Here is a 21,583-nt window from a genome sequence, read left to right as displayed (position 1 = left end):
GGTGGCCTTCCTTGCTCCTGCCTCGGGCTCTCAGCTTCACAGCTTCTGCAGTTGGTCCTTGGACCAGCTGAGTGGGTGGTGCCACCTGCACGCGCTCAGGCACACTGGTCTCCACTGGGGATTTGGAAGAGGTGGAGTTCACAATCTGCCCTGGCCTTGGGTCCTCACAGCTTCTTGAGGGACGATTCACCACGTCATGGATGAGACTGGGGCAGAGACTTGTCTACACCGCACGGTTTCAACCCAGATTTCACATGTGCCCCCCTCCATGATAGAATCTGAAACCATTCAAGGCCCTAGGGGACAGCTTCACAAACAACAAAATCCCAGCAGGGTAGCACTGACTCTTGACTGCAAATCAGACGTCCTTGCATAGCTAGATGCCTAGGATACTTTCAGTTAGCTGTGCTTAGCTTTCTTTTATGGAAGCAATACATGCTAATTGCAGAAAGAGTCGAAAATTGAGAAAAGCAAAAGAAGAAATTAAAACCAAGTGTAATCCCGGTCTTCCGCGATGACTTCTTTTAACACTTCCATGACTATTTTTTGTCCTTTATTTTCATTTACGCAAAATTGAGGTCAGGCTCAATGATTCTCCAAACTGTTAAATATCATTGGAAGGCATGGTGTTTAATAGTTGCATGATATTCTATCCCATTAATTTTTATAACTTACTTAAAAATTGTCCTATTGTTGAGTATTTAAGCTGTTTCTACTTAACATTATCAAAATTGAGTATTTGATCATTCATTTATTCCACAAATTGCACTGAGTTTATATTATGTGTCAGGCCCTCTATAGGTCCTGATGGCACATTTGGGAATAAAAAAAGAGATGTGGCCTCTGCTGTCCTGCAACTTATGTCCTGGTGAAGAAGTCAGAGACTAACCAAATAAACGAACAAACTAATCAAATAGAGACTTAATTAAATCATGAATCCAATAGTTTATAAAATGCATCAGTGCCCAAAGTAGCCAAAACCATCTTGATGAAGAAGAACAAAGTTAGAGAACTCACACTTTCTGACGTAAAGAAATACATTACGGGCCTAAGTATAGACACTGAAATCAATGAAACAGAACTGAGAGACCAGAAGTAAGCCCAGACATCTATGGTCCATTGATGTTTGACAGGCATGCCAAGGCCATTCGATGGAGAGTTGTCTTCTCAATAGATGGTGTCAGACAAGTGGGTGTCCACATGGGAAAGAGTGAAGTTGGAGCCTTTCTTACATCGTATAAAAAAATGAACTCCAAGTAGATCAAAGGCTGAATTGTAAGAGCTAAAACCTTAAAACTCATAGAAAACACACAAGGTAAATATTTGTGACCTTGGATTAGGCAATGGTTTCTTAAATATGACCCCAAAAGCACAGGCAACAACAATATAAATAGATAAATGGAACTTCATCAAGATGAAAAACTTTTGTTCTTCAAAGGACACCACCGAGAAAGTAAAAAGACAACCACAGAATGGGAGAAAATATTTGCAAGTCGTGTGTCTGAAGAGGGACTGGCATCCAGATTATATAAAGAACTATTTCACCTCAACGATAAAAATAAAAATAACCCAATTGAAAAATAAGCAAAGGGTTTGAATAGACATCTCTCTGAAAAAGACAGGCAGATGGCCCATAAACATGTGAAAAGCTGCTCAGCGTCATCAGGGAATTGCACATTGAAACCACCGTGAGGTCCCACCTCACACCTACTAGGTCAGCTAAAATAAAAACGACAGGCAACAGCAAGGGTGCCAGTAATTGGAATGCCTCCACTGGCGACAGGGACGCAGAACACTGCAGCTACTTTGGAAAGCTGGCAGTTCCTGGAAAGGGTAAACAGAGTGACCACGTGACCCACGATTCCGCTTGTGGGGGAATGTCCAAAAGAACTGAGAACGCATGTTCACACAGAGACTCCTCTGTGGAGGTTCACAGCAGCATTGCTCGTAAGACCCCGACGTGGAAACAACTCAGGTGTCCACCAGCTGTGAACAGAGAAGCAGAATGTGGTCTGTCCATACAATGGGTGAGTATTCAGCTATAAAAAGAAGTGAAATCCTGACGCCTGTGATAGCATGGATGGACCTTGAAAACATTGTGGCAAGCGAGGAAGCCAGACACAGCAAGGCACGTACACACCACGTGACTCCACTTCTACTGTCCAGAACCGCCAGCACCGCAGAGACAGGAAGCGGATTAGGTGTTGCCAGGAGCTGGGGGTGGAGAGCAACTGCTGATGGGTCCCTATTCAGGCTTCTTTTTAGGGTGATGATGATGTTCTGGAATTAAATAGTCATGGTGTTTGGACCGTATTGTGAATATCCTGAAAATGATGGGATTGCACACTTCAAAAGGATGAATTCTGATGGCATGTGAATTATATTTCAATAAAACATAGTCACAAAAAATGCAGTCATGCTAAGTAAAATGAGCCAGAGGTAAGTGACTTTGTGGAGGATCTGAGGTCCGAATATAAGCAGCAGTTGTCTGGATGAGGAGAGAGGAAGGTGGTCTGGATTAATTGGGGCACGGTGAGAAGCGTCTCCGGAGGGCGGAGGGGCAGACCCTGTTCCGACTGAACCCCTCATCGTTGCCCTGGATTAGATGAAAGAGATGGGGCATTGAACTGTCAGCAACATCTCATTTCTGAAGCAGTAAGGTTTGTTGTAAAAATTATGATATTCAGATAAATAACAAAACGAAAATAAATCACCCATAATGGCATCCTGCAGAGTTGGCAAAGATGGAGGGGAAAGATGCTCTCACACACCGTGAGCGGATGTGCCCGTTGGTGCAAGTTTTATGAAAAGCCAATTGCAAATGCTTATCACCGGAATGTGCTGTGGATGAAGAGTCAATGTTTGGAGCGCGGAGTCTAGAGCTCGAGTTGATGATCCATGGTATAATGCTTAACATGGTTAAAACCCATGTCGTCTTGTGTATTTCTCACAGTCATCCCATTCTACAGATGGAGAAACAGGGACTCAGAAATGTCCAGGGATTTGCTGAAGCTCGCACAGGTGGTCAGCCATGAAGTGGGTCTGTAACCGAGGGCTGTATGCGCCAAAGTCCACTCTTGCCTGACTAGCCAGCAAAATGCACAAATACATGCACGTTCTTCCAGACTTTGTCATTTGCCAGACCAGCAATTGTCATCTCATGCTTTTCACAGAAGACAGAGGAGTGAGATTGGAAGCCAGGGGTTTTCCTTGTCCACTTGTATACCCTGTGCTTGGCACACAGAAGTGCTGAATAAGTGTTGAATTGTGTAGTTAGGGTATAGTTGGCTTCAAAGGCCACGTGCCAGTTAACATTCAGATTTAGAGATATGTAGTTAACTCATAGAATATATGTTCATCTTAAAATGATAAAGAATCATTGGGAAACTCTAAGCATGTGATTTAATTGGGAAAATGTCAACTTACGGATCTTTTAGGGAATACACCTGTAGCCCAACTGAGGCTTACCTTGCAGGATGCTATTCTAGATGGGGAAAAATGGGCACCTAGGTAAACTGAGAGAAGATGTTGAATTTTATAGCAGTAGTGTTACAGTCTACATTTTTTTCGCTGAAAAAATTTTTTAAAACTTTTTTTTTGAGATAATTACAGACCTGCTTGTTGCAAATACAATGTATTTTTGCTCCTCTCTACCTTCGCTGGGATCAGCATCCCACCTTTTTCTGTCATGGCTCCTGACCTGCACATGCACACCCTCAGTCAGTCACTCAGACTAAGTCAGCTAGGAGGAAAGGCCTACAGAGCGGTCAAATGTCTGAATTTCAGAAACAAAGAGAATGTTCAAATGCATTATGTATCACAAACCACCACAAATTGGTGGTAATAAGTGAAATCAAAAGTTAATAGAAAATTATGGTACATGAGATTCCTGCATGATCGAATGAAGTGTTGTAAGTCACCTACTTCTGATCACTGCAGGGATGTGGAAAGCAACTCTGACTTGGTCAGCCCTTGGTGAAGGCATTCAACAAACATTTATTTTGTTCCCATTATGTGGGAGGCATTAGGAAAGTGGACAGGGATAAAGACATGCCTGGAAGCACCCTCTAGATGACAATATGTAAGTGGGTGCTGGAGCCCACAGATTTGCGGATGATGGCACAGGGTACTAACCTGACATTTTGGAGGTGAGCTGGGGTCTTAGGAACTGACAAGAAGGGAGGGATGACAGGTTTAACTTTTCTCGGTTTTGAGTCCCGACAACGAGACTTTCTTACATTGTACGGAGCACTGTGAGGTGGCCAAATGGTGAGGAGCCACCATGGTCACAGGCGTGGGTTCTGTGGATGCAGAACACAGACAGTGCGCTCACGGGATAAGAAACGCTATTGCTCAAGGCGGGGAGGGGCCCTTTCTTGGTGTCTGATCTTCGATGGGGATCATTAGGGATTGGCAGGGTTCGAGAAGGGAAGGAGAGGAAGGGATAGGTGGGGAGAAGAGTTTACAGGCAGGGGAAATCGCATATGTGGACGCAGGCCGTGGGGATGCATGAAAAGCTTGGTGTGGCCGGAGTGTGGGTGGGGACGTGACATGTGAAGCCCAAACAGCAGGGGAACAACAGACTGATCCTTTCTTCACATTTATTCACCTGCTGTCCCAACTAGAATGGATCCTCAGTCAGTGCACAAGCTCACTTACCCTGTCCGCTGGCGTCCTGCTGGTACCTGGACAAGTGTCAGGGACAAGTGGGGGCTTGGTCCCCATTCATCGCGTGAGTGACGTGGTCGGAGACAGCCAGCTGCAGAGACAGCTGTGGCATGCAGTGGTGGCTCTTCTGTCCTCATTGCTGTGTCATCACCATCCCGCGTGACTATATTGCTCTTTATTTATTCATCGCACTGCGGATGGATACTTGGTTGTTTTCCAGTGTTGGGGTTTCACGAACAGTGCTACCGTGAGTATGTTTGCACATTTGTTTGGAGGGCAGATGGATTCATCTCTCTTGGAGTGGAGGTGCTGGGTCACAGGGAAGGCACACGGTCAGCTTCGGGAGAAAAAGCCACATGGTTTCCCAAGTTTGCCCCCATCCTCGCTCTGCCAGTACATGTATTCACCGACAGCTGATGATGGGAATTGCCTTTCCTCTGTGTATCTGCCACTCGAAATTATCTGAAAACATAATGCACACCTTGAACTACTGGTATTTTTCTAACACTACCTCTAATGTCTGCAGTTAATCAGTGTTCTTTCCCACAGGAGACAAGAGGCTCCTGTCCTTCCGTTCCCCACCATTGCCACCCTCCCCCCACCAGCCTGCGTCCACCTGCCACACCAACATGGGGCTTTAGATTCAGATTACTGTCCTATTAAAACACAACCCAAGACTTAACGTAGACTTAACCATTTCATTAGTAATTACATACAGCTTTTTTTTTAAGATTTTATTTATTAATTTGACATAGAGAGACAGCCAGCGAGAGAGGGAACACAAGCAGGGGGAGTGGGAGAGGAAGAAGTGGGCTCCTAGAGTTGGAGCCTGATGTGGGGCTTGATCCCAGAACGCTGGGATCACGCCCTGAGCCAAAGGCAGACGCTAACGACTGCACCACCCAGGCACCCCTACATATAGCTTCTTGCTTCCCATTTCTTTTTTCTTTTTTTCTTTTTAAAGGTTTTATTTATTTATTCGACAGAGATAGAGACAGCCAGCGAGAGAAGGAACACAAGCAGGGGTAAAGGGAGAGGAAGAAGCAGGCTCACAGCGGAGGAGCCTGACGTGGGGGCTCGATCCCATAACGCCGGGATCATGCCCTGAGCCGAAGGCAGACGCTTAACCGCTGTGCCACCCAGGCGCCCCTTGCTTCCCATTTCTTTGTCTTGGCTTTATTTTAACTCCTGCTTGAGTACAACCTCAAGGAATTCCTTCAGAGAGAGCTGCGTGGTAAACTGTTTGAATTTGTGCATATCTGAGAGTGTCCTCTACTCTTTCCTCCTTCCTACCGTATGGTAGCTGAGCATTGAAGTCCTGCTCAGAAAATTATTCTCCCCCAAATTTGGAAGCTATCGCTCTATTGTCTTTTTAAAGATGCCTCTACTAGTCGCTGAGGGTAGAAATCACCGGGGTTAATGACTCATAAAGTCTCCTAAGGTTCTCCAGCCGGGAAGGTTTGGTGGCTCAGGAGCCATTCCCACTAATTATTAGCTTCAGAAGCTGTGTTGGACATTGCCCCTCCTGGATGGTAGATGATCCAGGCAGTTCCTGCCAGACCCCTGCGACTGTGACTCGTTGGCCTGCCTGGGATCCCACACCCATCCCCGACCATAGCTGAGGTCAGGAATGAAATTCAATGAGGACCATCCAAGTGGCGTGGCTGGTTTCACTGAGCACCTCCCTTCCTCTGGCACATCCGAGCGAGGTGACGGGCCAGGGGGGCGGAGGAGGGAGTTCCCAGATCCCTTGTGTTTAGAGTCTCCAGATGTCCATGGGCGCTTTGTGACCAAGTCTGGATCAAAGCATGGAGGTCCCTGTTTATAAGCATAGTCTTTTTTTTTGGCGGAAAGTATTTAAAATTTTTCATTGTTTTGTAATTGTACAAGTAATAGATGGATATGTTCTTGTTATACAAAGTTTAGGCAATGCAGAAGCATCAGAAGCAGGGCCTCCTTCCCACGGCTCCTCGTGGAGCACCTGCTCCCTCTTCGTCTCTGCTCTCCCGTCTCCAGAGGTGGAGCCAGCGGACCAAGTCCCTCCCCTCAAACCTGGACTGACCCTGTGACTTACTTTAACCAGTACAATGTGGAGGAAGTGACAGTGTCCTGGAGACTCTGAGCTTCGATGGTTAAAAAAATGGCCACATTCGGAATCATAGTTTGGATGAGCCCTAAGGGTTTAGCTAAGCATTTATGGATAAACATTTGAGAAGGTGGTTCACATCATCATTCTATGCAGGCAGTGAAGCAATGAATATTTTCTACGTACAATTTCACATATTTACACATGAATAAAGTTCTACAAGTGATGCTCCTGGGTCAAAGGGAAGCACGTTTTCCATTTCCATGGATATTTCCAGAGTCTTCCAAAAAGTTTTCACCAAATTACAGGAACATGAGGGAGGGCCCTTTTTCCTGGTTCCTCGCCCAGTTTGACCACTCAGCTGGGTGAAAAATGATCTGTTTGGGTTTATTTTAATTATTCTGATCACTAGTCTTTACAGAGGCATGTTGGCCAGCTGCCTGTCTTCCTCTGTGAATTTTCCGTTTGTTTTCTTGCCCATCGTTTTCTCTTGAGTTGATGGGCTTACTTAATGACTCATAGAAACTCTTGCAGCAGCCTGGTCATTAATATTTTCCCGTGTTAAATTGATTGCTTTTTTCTTAATCTTTCAATTGCCATTTCATGGTATTTACATTGCTTGTCTTTTCTTACAAAAATTACAATTTTCATGATTTACCTTATGGCCTTTGAGTTTTAGATCTTGTTATAGAAAGTATTCTGTGTTTTCTTGTAATGCTTTTGTACGTTTGTTCCTTAGCCTTCGCTCTTTAATCCTTTCGGGATTTATTTCTGGGACGGAGTAAGGTGAGTGTGTCACAGAGGCTGTGCACACGCCTCACCCAACCCTCCTCAGCCGCGTGGTCTGGATGTGCGGCCCGTCACGTACTCACGTTTATCGGCCCCTCCTCTTTTCTTCCCTGATTCCCACAGATGTGTCTGCCCTTTACTCCTCAGCCCCATTGAGACAGGAAACTAAAGGGACCCCATGAGAGAAAAAGGTGGTTTTTTTCCCTTTCTTTTCCGACTTCTATCTTGCTGGGACCTGCACCGCCACTCCACTCTGCACATGCCTTGCAATGCAGATAGTGTCTGTCCTCTTGTAAGGGACCAGGAGTCAGTGGATCTCTTCACTCAAGAGATCACATCTAAGGCAGGACCAGGTAAGAATGACTGGAAGCCATCAATTGGGTATTCCAGGCCCCCTGGCTCCAAGGAATAACACCTGGGCCCTCGTCTTTGTTCTCACGGTTTCTGGATGCCTGAGGCACGTGCACCAGCCCACCACCCTCAGTAAAAACCCCTTGGCCCCAAACAAAGACAAGACTCCCTCTTTTCCTTTTCACGTCTCCTCGATGCTCTGTATGTATCTTTCTTTCTGTAAGTTCAGTAAACTCTGCTCTCACCTCCTGCTGGCTCACGTTTGATTTCCATCTTTCACACAGCCTAGGACTCTCTTGGCTGATCCTGCGGAAGCCCCTCCGGGTCCATGGACCCAGCGTGTGGCATCACCGTTTTCACTGCACCATGATTCCCATCAATAGAACATGGTCTGCCTGGTTCTTGTTTCTATCTTCCAAAGAAATTTACTCGTGTTCTTCGGAATCTTCCTGTATGATTAAACTTTGGAATTAATTTTTCAAGTTCTGGGGGAAAAATCCTGTTGAGACTTCAGATGGCATCACAGTAAAATTGTAGATTGATTTGGGGGAGAATTGGCATGTGTTTAGCATTAAATCTTGCAGTCCAGAAATCATGACACATCTTTCCACAGATGCAGGTTTTCTTGTATTTATTTGTGCTTCATTAAAGGTTTTCTTCAATTTGATCTTGCCTGTTTCTTAAGCTTAATTCATGTTGTGTTTCCTACAATCATAAATGAGACAACGACCCCCTTAGATACCTGGTTTCTTTTGCAGGCCTTTGTCGAGAATCTGCTCTGTCTTGTCAGCCTTGTCTTTGTCATTCCACGTAACACACCTTATTTTTAACCAGGGTGGAAGCTTTGACTTTTAATTGGTGGGTTTGATCGATTCATTATGATTACTGAGATGTTTGGACCGATGCTGTTGTTTTGATTTCTGTTTTTCCCATGTCTCTTATTTGTGCATTTCTGGTTTTCCCCCTTCTTTCTCCTGGCTGGACCGTCTTTATTTTTTCCCTCCGTCTGTTCTCTAGCAGTTTGGAGGTCATTCATCCTATTCTTATTGCTTATGTGTTTTACAACCTTTTTACATGTTTATAATTGTACATTGTTTTTGCTGCTGCAGATAATCAGTTCAGTGCTGCCTCCATAAAACACAGTAGCATTTCCCCAGCTCGCGCTTCCCCAGCTCCAGCCTCTGTTTTCTGTCTGCTCCGACCAGCTGAGTTGGGGTCTTCTGAGATGTAGCTCCCTGTCACTGTAAAAAAAATATTTAAACTTATGCGTCAGTAATTATGAAGCACCAGGAGTACCTGTGACTTTTGTTGATTTGTTCCTTATTATTTTTCTCCTAGCCCACATCCTCCTGTTTTTTGTATTCATTGTTCTTCTGGAATAATTCTTTCAGGGAGTGTCTGTGGGTGGTTAACTTTCTGAGTCCTTGCTTTCTCCTCCCACCTGAATGCCAGTTTGGGTGGATCTAAGATTTCTGGCTCGATACTGCTCTTCTTCAGATTCCCGATGGTGGTGTTTGTCTTCCTGTACAGGGTGTGCAAGAGAACTTGCTCTGTGAGTAACCTGTGTCCCTTCCCCTCACTGGATGCTTGCAGCATGTTTCTCTCTGGGTCCTTTTGTCCTGAAACAGAGCTGCCATGTGTCCACAAGTGGGTCTTTTAATATTTCTTCTGTGAGCTTTGAAAATATAGACACTCTTGTTTCATCCAACACTGAACATTTTATTCTCTTTGTTCTTGAGTATTTCTTCTGTTTCTTTCTTTCCTTTTCCTGGAATTTGTATGAAGCAGGTACAGGAACCTTTGGACCCAAACTCCAAGACTTTACAGTTTCTTTTGTATGTCTGTCTTCTAGCCCCACTGGGATGTTTTCTGGGTCCTATTGTCCAGTTTCCATGGTTCTTTGTACATCTCTTGGGCCTACTGATTGAATTTTCTATGTATACCCTAAATCAATAGACTTTCTCTCTGCTGGTGAAAGCCAGATAGACATGCAATGGAAAAATCAAAATATCATCCTCAATGGTAACCAAAATTTAAAAAAAAAATGCTTTGGAATACATTGGAGAAGAAAAGCATGGGCTATGTGTCATAAAGACCACAGAGTCTTACTAAATGCAATAAATATCTAAAATGGAGACAAAGCTCATAATTAGGGATAAAAAACTTAATAGCAAATATAAGTTCTTCTCATGGTAATATGAAATCTCCATTAGAATCCAGTTTTTGAGGGGTGGAGGAACTTCACAACACGATTTTAAAATTCTCAAGGAAAAATACACAAAGAGACATGGAATTGACACATGAGGTGTAACAGGATCGAGTTCAGGTAAAGGCCCACACAGAAAATAGAATTTAATATACCGTGAAGTTGGCATGTCACTGCAGGAAGACGTGGATCGGTGGTACTGACATAAATAACAGTCTGTCTGGAGGCCAACTTTGTTAGCTCATGCCATGTCCGGTACAGACAAAAGAACTCCAAATAGGTTTAAAAGCCAAATGAAAAACACTAATTAAAACACGTAAAGAAGTGGGGTGCTTGGGTGGCTCAGTCGGTTAAGCATCTGACCTTGGTTTTGGCTCAGGTCATGATCTCAGGGTTATGAGATCGAGCCCTGCATCGGGCTCTGTGCCCAGTGGGGAGAATGTGCTTGAGGTTCCTCTTTCTCCCTCTGCCCCTTCCTCCACTCACACGCATGCATGCCCCCCCTCAATTAAATAAATAAGTAAAATTTTAAAAAAACATGTAAAGAAGTGAATGCATAGGTAAGTAATAAATACTGTTAAATACAATTTAGGAGAATATCGTTAACTTCTTGAGCAACACAGCACCCTCCAGAGCCATACAGAATGTGACAGACATGTGATTACAGGAATCACTACAACGTTCCTGCAGTAACAACTAGTGTCAGGTAAAATGTAGAAACCATCAAAAGAAAAATGATTGAATGGGAGATTACCATCCCATTAATCTACAATAAACAGGTAAGGAATATAATAGGAATCTGGGCCAAAGAAAGCAACAGTTAGCTAGCAGAAAAAGGAGTGAAAATGGCCAACACGTGTGAGAAAAATCGCATATCCTTATAGATATCAGGGAAATGCAAATTAAAAAGAAAGTGAAGTACTTTTGCCCATGATAGTCAAAGATTCAGAGATCAGTGCTATACGGTGTTAGGAAGAATAGAAATAAGCTTGCTTAGACATTGATAGTAAGAGGGCAAATTGTTGCAGACCTTGGGGCCGTGATCAAGTCTGTGACGCTAGTAGTCACACTCACCTAGCACTCTCGTATGGTGGTGGTGGTAATCGTATGACTCCCTGGATTTCGTCATGGTCTTTGTGTTAACTGTGGGATGGCAGTGGTGGCTGTATTCACACAACTCTGTCAGCAGCGGGGGTAATGACATGGCTGGTGAAGGTGGCGGTACCTACATAACTCTGAGAAGTCAGTTTACACACAACTGCAGAGGTGGTGGTGGTAGTTACATAAGTGTGCCAGTCATGGTGCTCACAGAATTCCATGTTCGTGGTGATACATATGAAACTGTGATGGTGTTGGTGGTGTTCACATAATTCTATGACTTTATGGTGTCCATACAACTTTGGTGGTGGTGGAGGTATGTACATTTGCCATGGTGTTGACATAATCGTGTAGTGCAGTGGCGGTATCACATAACTCTGCAACATTGGTGGTGCTGGTGTTCATGGTATTCCCTACTGTCTGGTGGTATCCACGTAACTGTGAAGTTTGTCATGGTAGTCACACCTGCTGTGGCGGTCATGATATTCCATACCTGTGATGGTAGGTTGGTGATGACATTCAGATGTCACTGTGGTGTTGGTCATGGTGTCTCTATAACCCTGTGGTGTTGGTCATGGTAGTCAACTCTATGTTCATGTTGGTCATGGTGTCTCCATAATCCTGCAGTGTTGGTCATGGTGTCTCCATAACTGTATTTTGTTGGTCATAATAGTCACACAACTCTATGGTCATGTTGATGGTAGTATTCCCATAATTGCATTGTTGGCTTCTATTCATATAGCTCTATGAGTTGGTCATGGATCCACATAGCCCTGTCATGGTGCTGGTGTTTGTGTGCACATCATCTGCAAATGTGGTAGTTTCATTTCTGTGACTCTATAATGCTGTTGCTGGTGTTGTTCTGGTGACTCTGTGAGGTTGGTCATGATATTCACATAACACCATGATAATGGTGGAGGTGGTAGTCAAATAACCATGTAACTGTGGTCTTGTATTCCCATGACCTTGTGATGTTGGTGGAGGTTGTGATCATATGGTCTGTGAAGCTCATCATGGTGTTCCTACCACCCTGCAGCATTTGTCATAGCATTGGCAAGACTAAGCAAAATTGATGGTGCTAGTCATGTATCTTGTGACAGTGCTGATAGTATAATTCAGACAACCCTGTGATATGGTCATGGTGTCTACAAAACTCTGTGACGATGGTGGTGTTGGCATTAGTACATCACTGCAAGGTGGTGGTATTCATGTAAATCTGTGGCTTTGGTCAGGAGAGTCACGTAACTCTCCTGGTTGGTGGTCATGGTATTCACAAGGCTCTGCAACAGTGGTGGTGGAAGTGACGATGGTTGTGGTGTTCATGTGTCTCTGTGATGGCCATGTGGTGGTATTGCCCTAGCTCTGCCATGGTGCTTGTGGTATTCCGGTAACTCCACATAGCCATAGTCGTGATCTTCACATAGCTCTGAGATGGTGTTGAATGTGCTAATCCTATTACTCTGCAAAGTCATTCATGGTCTTCACAGAACTCAGAAATGGTGGTCATGGTGTTTACACAATTTTTCAGGGCTGGTGTAGCCTTCACATAACCCTCTGTTGGTGGTCATGGTATCCACATAACTGTGAGGCTGTTGGTTGTAGTCACAAAACTCTGACGAAGTGACAGTATTCACAGATCTCTTCAATTACTTTGATCATCTTCCCATGAATCTGAGATGCTCTTGGTGGTGTGTTCAAATAACTACAGTGGTGCTTGTGGCGTATTTGTGGTGTTGGGTATTTGTTGACATAACTCTACAGTGGTGGTGCTATATTTACATAACTGCAATGGTGGTGCGGGGATATGTATATTGATGCACAGCCAGGAATATTTTCCATAAAACTCTGTGATGATCATCATGGTATTCATGTAACTCTGCAATGTTAGTGGATCTGGTATTTGCGTAGCTCTGCAACTTTAGTCGTTGTAGCACACAACTATGAGACTGGATGCGGCATTCAGATAATTCTGTGATAGCTGGCATCATGGTACTTAAATATCACTGCCGTGTTGCTGGTGGTATTCACATAACTATGATGGTGTCCACAGTATTCTCATTTCTCTGTGATGGTGGTGGTTGTGTTCACATAACTACAATATTGGTTGCGGTAGTCAACAGCTCTCTGATGGGTGGCACAATATTCAAATATCTGCAGTGGTTCTTGTCATATGTATACATCTGTGATGGTGGCTGTGGGTATCCCCATAAGTCTGCAGTTGTGGATGTGAAATTGCATAACTCTGCAGTGGTGGGAGTGATGTGTTCACACATCTTTGAGAGGTAGTGGTGGTGTTGTTGACACCATTCTGCCACCTTGGTCATACTAATTACTTCACTTTGTAACATTGTGGTGGTAGTATCCACATAGCTCTGGGACACTGTTGTGATGTCCCCATGCTGTGACGGTGACAGATATGGTGATCCCATCACTCTGCAAAGTGGGTTAAGGTCTTCACATATCTGAGTGACAGTGGTAGTGGTATTCACATACCCCTGCCATGGTGGTGATGGCATCCACACAACCATAATAGCAGTGGCACCTCCCCCCACAACACTGTGCACCATTGTTCCTACTTCTCACAGGACTCGTGGCATCACTGTGGATGATCAGTGGAATCATTCATGGAACTCTGTGATGGTGGATGTGGGATTTGGGTAACCATGTGACATTGGTGGTGCTAAGAGTGGTATAGTCCTGTGACGTTCATCCTAGTAGACACAGAAGTCTGTGATGTTGGTCACTGTAACCACAAGACTCTGCAGTGTCGGTGGTCACCTGATTTGTGTATCTCTGCAATGTTGTTCATTGTATCCACATGACTGTGGTGGTGGTGGTGGTGGTGGTATTCCAGCAACTGTGTAATGTGGTGGTGGTGATGTCACAGAGCTGCATGAGGGCTGGAGGAACAGTCACACTGTATGGGTTATAGAGGCTTCAGTTCAGAGAAATTTAAAGTATTGCTTAAAGTTACATAACAAGATATGACAGAGTCAGGCTCCAATTCAGGTTTTCTGAATAATTCAAATGCAGTCTTTTCTGTATTACACCACAAGGCCTCTTCCTGCAAAGTCTAAATTTAAAGGCATTGGTATAAAACATCTGTCCTTCAAACTCCCAAGGGCTTTGGCACACAAATATTTTATCTCTACCATTCTAGTTGTTTATCTACAGCTCTCGTTATGTCCATATATTTACATACGCACACACACTTACATGTGTGAAATGGATTAAAGATTTAGCTACAAATTTAGATGTGTAAATTGAAACTTCTGAAAGTTTGTGTTACATAATGCAGAAGAGGGCTTTCTGGTAAACCAAAATAAAGCAACTATGAGAGTAGTGGAAATATAGTTTTTTGACAGAACCCAAAACATATTTTTAAATAACATAGTTTAATATTGGTCAAAATGTTGGTATTACAGTGTTTTCATTCTTTCTTTAGAAATTATAAACCTCTAGACCATTGTAAAGGACTAGAAATATGATGTTGGGATGCTGGGATGGTTACATGCAGGTACATTTTTAAGCAATAATTGAATTATGCACTTAAGATTTCTGCACTTTATGGTACATGTTATACCCTCAAAAAAAGTTTTTAAAAATGTACTTCTGAATAAAATGCAAATACTCATGGATCTCAGGAGAGTCAAGTCTAGTGCCAAGGCAGGCACTGAGGACACTTTCTCATAGGTGTGAGTTATTGCTTTTACAGAAAGAGAACAAAGCCTCACGATGTACATAAAGTTAAAATGTGATTTAAGAAACGTGTGTGGCTTCCAGGAATGCCCTTGGTGCAGTTAGAAACTGTCTCTTCATCTCGGTCCCCAGAGCTCATGATTTACGTTTTTTTCCCCTTGCAGTACTTGGGGTGCATTGAAGTTCTCCGCTCAATGAGGTCTCTTGACTTCAGTACAAGAACACAGATTACCAGGTAAGCCCTCTTGAACACGGACTCCTGTGATTTTACTTCGGAAAGGAATGATTTCGGAGTTAGGAGCCTAGAGATTTCCAGAGAGAAGTTCTGCCCCTTGAGTGCTGGTGACGGTGACAGGGAGTCAGAGCCCAGTGTAGTCAGGATTTCCACGTGTCTGTCCACATCTGTGATGTGTATCTCTGACATAACCACCTTGGGAACACTCCCTGCTTCCAAGCTCTCTTTATAATGAAGCTGCAGACACATGTAGTACTTGTGATTGTTTCTTTATACGCGAAACTCTAATACCTGATTGGTATTTCAAAATGTACTGAACTGTGCTATTTCTAAAGAGAAAATGAAGGTGTCGGGAGAGAGATGCACAGAGAATAAAATGCGTGGATCACAGGCAGAGATATTCATGGCGGTAGTAATTTAGAAAGCAACCAGTTGTTGAAGGCGTCAGTGATTCTGAGTAGGAATACACCTGCTCCTCTACCATCAACTAGATTCTAAACTCCTTGAGGGCCAGTTCTGTAGTTAAGCATTGTTTTTAATAAAATCATAGCCTTTAAAGCTTATACCTTTAGAAAAAAGCCAGTGTCAGGTCACCCGGAAGAGAACTGGAAAGCTAGGAGGGGTTCATGAAATAGCTCTTTTCTGTGGGCCATGAGGTTCCCTTGCTATGGCATTTGTGGAATTATTTGGTCTAAATAGTGACCTCAGAAAATGCCTCACACTTCATGGCATTCAAAGCAGTCTATTGTATGTCTTTAGGTTAGCAAGCCAAAGTCTGATGAGCGAACTTTAGAAAGCAACTATTTGTAGTCATTAGGTGCTAAATAATGTACACACTTTAATTGTGGTAAACACCGCAATGATATGTCTTCCTCACTGAAGACATTTGTGTTCAGAAGGAACGATGTTTCTCTTCTCTCTGAAGCGACTCCAGGCACATATGGTTGGAATGCACCAATGTTATCATCCGCATTAAGGGAAGAATCCATCTCCACTGATTTGTACAAAATGGTTTTTGGAAGTTGCCAAGGCAAAGGAACGGTGTTCTGAACCAAGAGCTTTCCAGAGAGAAGTGGAAAGGTTTACGTAGCCAGTCGTTTGTCCTAGGCGTGAAGTGGCAGGTGCATGGTGGTGTTGGGCGCAGAGCGCTGGGCCCCATGTCTGGGAATATGCGGACCTCACAACTGTTACCTTCTCGTGTGTGCTGGTGGTTTTGTTAAAGAGAATTGTCGGCCATTTCGGCTGAATTCCCTTAATAGCTCCTGTCACTCTTGAGAGAGTTTCATTTCATTTAAATTCTTCTGATGTATCGATTGATTTTTTAATGCCAGCTGTGCACGTGCTGGCCCGCCATGGACTGTTCTGCTTTGCTGGGCCCCTGCTTGTGGGGAGAAAGATGCATACACAAATGATAGAGGAGTGCATGCGGGGCGCACGCCTGGGGAGCTGTGGTGGGCAGGGGGTGCGAACGATCCCGGTGCTCCCTTGATCAGGGTCCCAGCACTCTTGGGGGCAGAAGTAGTGGTAACATTGTAGAAGAAAGGTGTGGACAGATACCAGTGGATTTGGAGGTCTGGGTGTCCGTCCCCCTCCATTTAGGCTCTGGCAAAGGCAGGCAGCGTGATGGGCTGCAGGGGAGCGCCGTTCATGGACTCAGGAAACTTGGTGTTGAGTTCTGGCTTTATTAGGCTCTTTGAAAACTGTGTGTGCTTGTCTCTGTGACACTCTCTCCTTCTTGCTTTGTTTAGATCACGTGACACGGTCCTTATTTTAGGTAATAGCTGGGAACCACTCGTAGGAAACCATCTGACAAATCAATGTCAGAAAGCAGCCTTTGGCTCCAGGAGAATGCCCAGACTGTAGGTGGGGCGCGTGGCGGAGCTGCTGAGGCCACTGTGGTCTCCGAGCGCCAACTAAGCCCAGACTGCACTTACTCTTTATACTGAAGGTTGCCGAGAAGTGGGATGTGGGTATATTAAATGCGATTACGTTACAGTAAACAGGCTCTGGGAAGACGTGTTTCCAAAGGCTCCCCAGCCATACAGTTCATAAAAGTACATATATTTCTGGAAGCAGGTAACTAGCCCCTACTCATCTGTTAGACGGTTTCAAGTTGTAGATGTTAGTGTCTTGGGAGGCCAGCCACGTGTCCTTCTGTGGGGGTCAGTTTAGTGTTGTGCTGTTCTTGGGTCTGAGCTTAGGTTGAGTGCCACGCTTTCCATAGAGCCACCTGTGGATTACTGAGCGCTTACTAGTAGATAACTTACAACCACCCGGGAAGCTGCCGGTGACTATACACTCAGTTGCAGTGATGGCAGTTAATCACCTTGCACCACTAACACTTCCGGCAGAGCAGCTTGGGGGCTGCCCACAAGTGGAGGGACATCCTGTGTGTGGGGCCTGCTCTGCCATTTCCCACCTGTGTAAGCTTGGCCTCAGCTTGCACACCTGTGAACAGGATGCAAAGATAATGCCCACTTCAGAGGTGGTTGTGGGAGATCTGATGCCCACGAGGTGGGGCCTGCGAAGCGTGCTGCACAGCCCCAGAGGGGCATGAGGGAGGGTCTCCAGTTGGCGTCACCGTGGGGGATTGGCAGGGGGTTGGGGGGAGAGTCCCAAGCAGGGAGGACCAAGCTGGGTTTTCAAACAAGGTGATGGTGGCCAACAGCGCTCCCCAGAGTGGCCTGCCTGGCTTGAGCCTAGTGTCAGATGACCGTCCGAGTGGACCACACCGTGTGCCTCCCTGAGACGTCCTCTCTCCAGACTGCTCTCCTCTGTCTCGGGAGGTGGGGGTTGGGGGTTGAACTGTGTTATGGAGGGACGAACCAAGTCAGACAGGGGTGGGGGACGCCCTGGGGGAGAACGTGCTCTCTGCCCGTCAGCCCCTGCCTTGTGCACAGTGATGGGAAGCTTTCCATGTGCCTTTGGTCGCTGGACCAATGTGTCTTTCCTTCTTTCCTCTGATTTCCTCATCTGCTCATTTTTATGTTATCTATCGTGTTAAACTGTATCTATTATTGGAAGTCATCTTAAGCCATTTTTAGGACACGGAAAGCTATAAATATATACACAGTTAAGCACGGAGTTTTCAGCGAGGTGGCCCTTCTCCAGCCATCAGTGCAAACATCTGACATGTGTTGTTGGCTCTAAATGACACCAGCTGACCCCCTGCACTGCTTGGACTTGCCAGAGGATGGTCACACAGACAGGCAGACTCAGCCACGTGCAACTCTGTCACTCTTCCCGGTGAGCTCACATGGATGATCGACATATTGTCCAGGTCCTAAAATAAACTCATTCTTCCAAATTGTAGAGTCAGCAGTGGAATCTAGTTTCGTTATTTTTGTTTCCCTTATTTTAGGAGCTGCTGTAGTTTCAGTGGGCCCCAAAGACCCTGGTTAGGCCTGGACCCTCTCCAGCTCTGCCGCGTGCCACCTGGCACACACACCCAACGTTCCGCTCCAGAATCACTGTGTCTGGAAAACTCTCCAGAAACATGTATAAAATCCCTTTAGTGTCAAAATCAAAATCAAAACCTGGGTAATGAAAACACCTCTCTTTTGGGAAGGTGTTTCCCTTTTGCTCTCCTCCAGCATATGAGATGGGGCTCAGGAGATGTTCATGGTCTGTCAGGGTGCTGGAGTCCATTGCTGCCTGGCCACACGCTCCTCCCGTCATCAGCACGGGGCAGAGGGTAGTGAAAGCAGGACTGGCCATCAGCCTGCCGGTGGGAATGCTGTAACGTTGCCATCTTTTCTGTCTGATGTTTCACATGCAGACTGTGGTTGGGAGGTTGTGACCACATGGTTTGGTCTGAACGTGCTGGGCAGTCCGTTGGTGGCTGCAGGGGATTGAGTTTGAACAGAGCAGCGAGCTCACACTGGTGATGTGATAACGGGGGGCAGAGGACCCAGGGACCTGGGGCTCTGATCATGGAAGCTTGTGATAGCGGAGGATGCCGCCTGGTTTGCAGAGTGGTCTCTCTCTCGCCTGCCCTGTGCATGGTGGCTCATCAGCAGCCCAAAAGGCAAGCCAGATGCCTGCTGCATGGCCTTGAGATTCTGTCCACCTCCTCTTCTCCAACTTGACCTGGGAGGCCGGGCAATGCTGGCTGCTCCAGGCACTTCTGGCTCCAGCGTTCTCTACCTGCCCTCAAAAACAAAGTCCAGGGTAAAAACCGCCCCCTGTCGTCTGTCATCCGTGTGCATGAGGGCCTTCCTGAGGCTGCACATGCCCTGTCGGACTCCTGAAAGAGAGGGGCCTTTCCAACCACACTGCTTGCCCCCGAGCCTGTCCCGTCACGCCTCCGAAGTGGCTGCGCGGCTTGGCCGTTTCTTCACAAGGTCGTTCAGGGATCGGAGCGAGCATACTGTGTGGTGTGGGGCAATGCCGTGCCTCCTAACGTCGGATCAGGCTCTGAGCAGCTGCTGTGGCTGGAGATGGACGCAGAGGAAGGCACAAGGCTGCCGGCCTCTGGGGGAGCCACCTGTGGTCCAGGGACGGATGCTCTGATTGCATCACCCCGCCCAGTAGAATGATGGAGACACCGAGGCGGTGGGCTCTGGATGTCTGCTCAGGTCTGACAACGGTGGTGTGATCACCACACGCCACACCGAGTGGGCGGGACTCGCTTCTGTTGCTTTCTCACTTTGCAAACCCAGAGGAAGTAATTCGGAAGGTCCTGTATTTGAAAATCCACGCTATCTGTGGTGTTAAATGTGTGCGTTTACACGTGGTGCATGACACAGCAAGCAAGCCTGGCTTTTGCTCAGGCGCCTGGGTGCAGCCTCGTCTTCCCAGTTAGAACACTCGATGATGGTACTACCGGTTCCTTTCTCACTACAGAATAAACACCTCTAATGTCGACTCAAGTTCAGCGTGCCGGAAGAGGTGCAAGTCTGTAGCGCTCTTCCCCGGGGCGGGTTGACTGTCAGAAATAGAAAGGCGACGGCGGGTGCGAATAGTCTGCCCACCCGTCCCTGCGTATTCGGGGAACACAGAGCTGCTCCCTTGTGACTTCAGCCTTACCGCTTCATGCTAAATTTACTTGTTCCAAACACGTTACACGTTTCACGGCCGAGCCTCTGGCAGCCCTGTACCCCGCGGGGCAAGGCCTGGCAGGGAGGAAGCTAGTTTTTTCCCAGTTTAGAAGGCTCTCTGACAACACCCGCTCCCTGCATGTAAGCTCACCCGGGCTTTGGAGTACAGCCGAGTCTTCCTCCGTCAGCACCCAGGGTAACTCTGTGCCCGTCTCCTGCATTAGCATCTGCTTGTGACAATGTGCTGGGCACAGCTGCCCAGCAGGCCACACCCCAGGAGAGGCCTGGAGTCACAAGGCAGTCCGACAGGTATTCAGTGCAAGCGTGCACAAGTACCACAGACACTCAGGAGAGCGTCCCCAGGGCCTGAACAAGTCTGGGAAGGCTTCCTGGAAGAGGGAACATTTAAGCCAGTAGATTCTTCCCCCAACTACATGTCAGATCCAAAGGAAGTATAGCACAGAGGCCATTGCTTTCACAGGGCTGGGCTCTGAAGCCTGACCACAGGGGCATCTGGGGCGTGGAAGGTTACTCCTGAACACCCTGCAGCTGGTTCCACAAGGGGTTCCATCCATCTGACTCTGCAGTGATCCCAGTGCGTGCTGCAGGGTGGGGGCTGAACCAGACATGCAGGGAATACAGGGGCAGTCTGTACCCGTCTGAGGTCCTGCCTAGAGCTGGCTGCTATTAGGACACCAGGAGAGCCCCGGGGCAAAGGGACATAGGGTCTACTTTCCTACAGGACTCACTTGTGAGTTCAGTCTCTGCATTCATTATGCTAATGGATTCATTCGCTTGGTGAGCATTAAAGAGACATTACTTCTGGAAACATCCGGCATAGGCTGTGCACAGTGAAGATACCCAAGATGGTTCCCTTGACCAGACCCGCACACGGTGCCTTCTTCTGTGCTCTGAGCAGACCCTGAGACTCGGTGTGGGGAGTTATTTTGGAGGGTGTTGTAGGGAGGCTGGTAGGAGCAGGGAAGGGGGTCACTGACAGAGGCCCCATCACTGGCCAGCCTCATTCTCCCACCGTGGGATAGGGATGCTGGCACATTTGCCCACCGACTGCCTCCCACTAAGTTAAGTGAAATTGATGATTGTCGTGGGCAGAGGACAGAGGCCCACAACTTGGGGGCACCCCAACCGGGCTGAGGAGGGCACAGGAGCATCCATCAGAGTGGCCTGTGCCAGAGTGGGCCCCTGAGGCAGCAGGATGGGATCACCACGGACCCCAAAATGGGCTCGGAGCATCAAGATGATGGCTCCTGGCCTGCCCATCTGAATCGGACTTTTCGGTTGTGGCCCCTCTGAACAGCTGTCCTGGTGCTGACCCCGCCTAGCAGAACCCTACATACAGCAGAGGAGGCTCCTAATCCAGTGGGCAAGTCAAGGGACCCTTGGGCACCAGC

General features: G+C 46.5%; 1 protein-coding gene and 1 long non-coding RNA gene across 3 annotated transcripts in view; one reads left to right on the top strand and one right to left on the bottom strand.

Moving 5' to 3' along the window:
- Positions 1-21,583, top strand: part of SHC3 (SHC adaptor protein 3) — a 100,679-nt gene that overhangs the window by 9,918 nt on the left and 69,178 nt on the right. Inside the window, exon 2 of the mRNA XM_034646939.1 lies at positions 15,062-15,132. Coding sequence (XP_034502830.1) covers positions 15,062-15,132 — 71 coding nt within the window. The remainder of the gene's footprint in view (positions 1-15,061; positions 15,133-21,583) is intronic.
- Positions 1-21,583, bottom strand: part of LOC109489697 — a 43,416-nt gene that overhangs the window by 7,316 nt on the left and 14,517 nt on the right. The window contains exon 1 of one of the 2 annotated variants that reach the window (XR_002142764.2): positions 4,660-4,912. The exons of the other annotated variant lie outside the window; for it this stretch is intronic. This is a non-coding gene — a long non-coding RNA (uncharacterized LOC109489697). Of the gene's footprint in view, positions 1-4,659; positions 4,913-21,583 lie in introns of those variants that run through there. 2 annotated transcript variants of the gene reach the window in all.

Source organism: Ailuropoda melanoleuca, chromosome 17 (assembly GCF_002007445.2).
Source record: "Ailuropoda melanoleuca isolate Jingjing chromosome 17, ASM200744v2, whole genome shotgun sequence".
Classification (NCBI taxonomy): Eukaryota; Metazoa; Chordata; class Mammalia; order Carnivora; family Ursidae; genus Ailuropoda; species Ailuropoda melanoleuca.
Note: the sequence above shows the minus strand (reverse complement) of the source record. Positions and strands in the feature narration are given on the sequence as shown.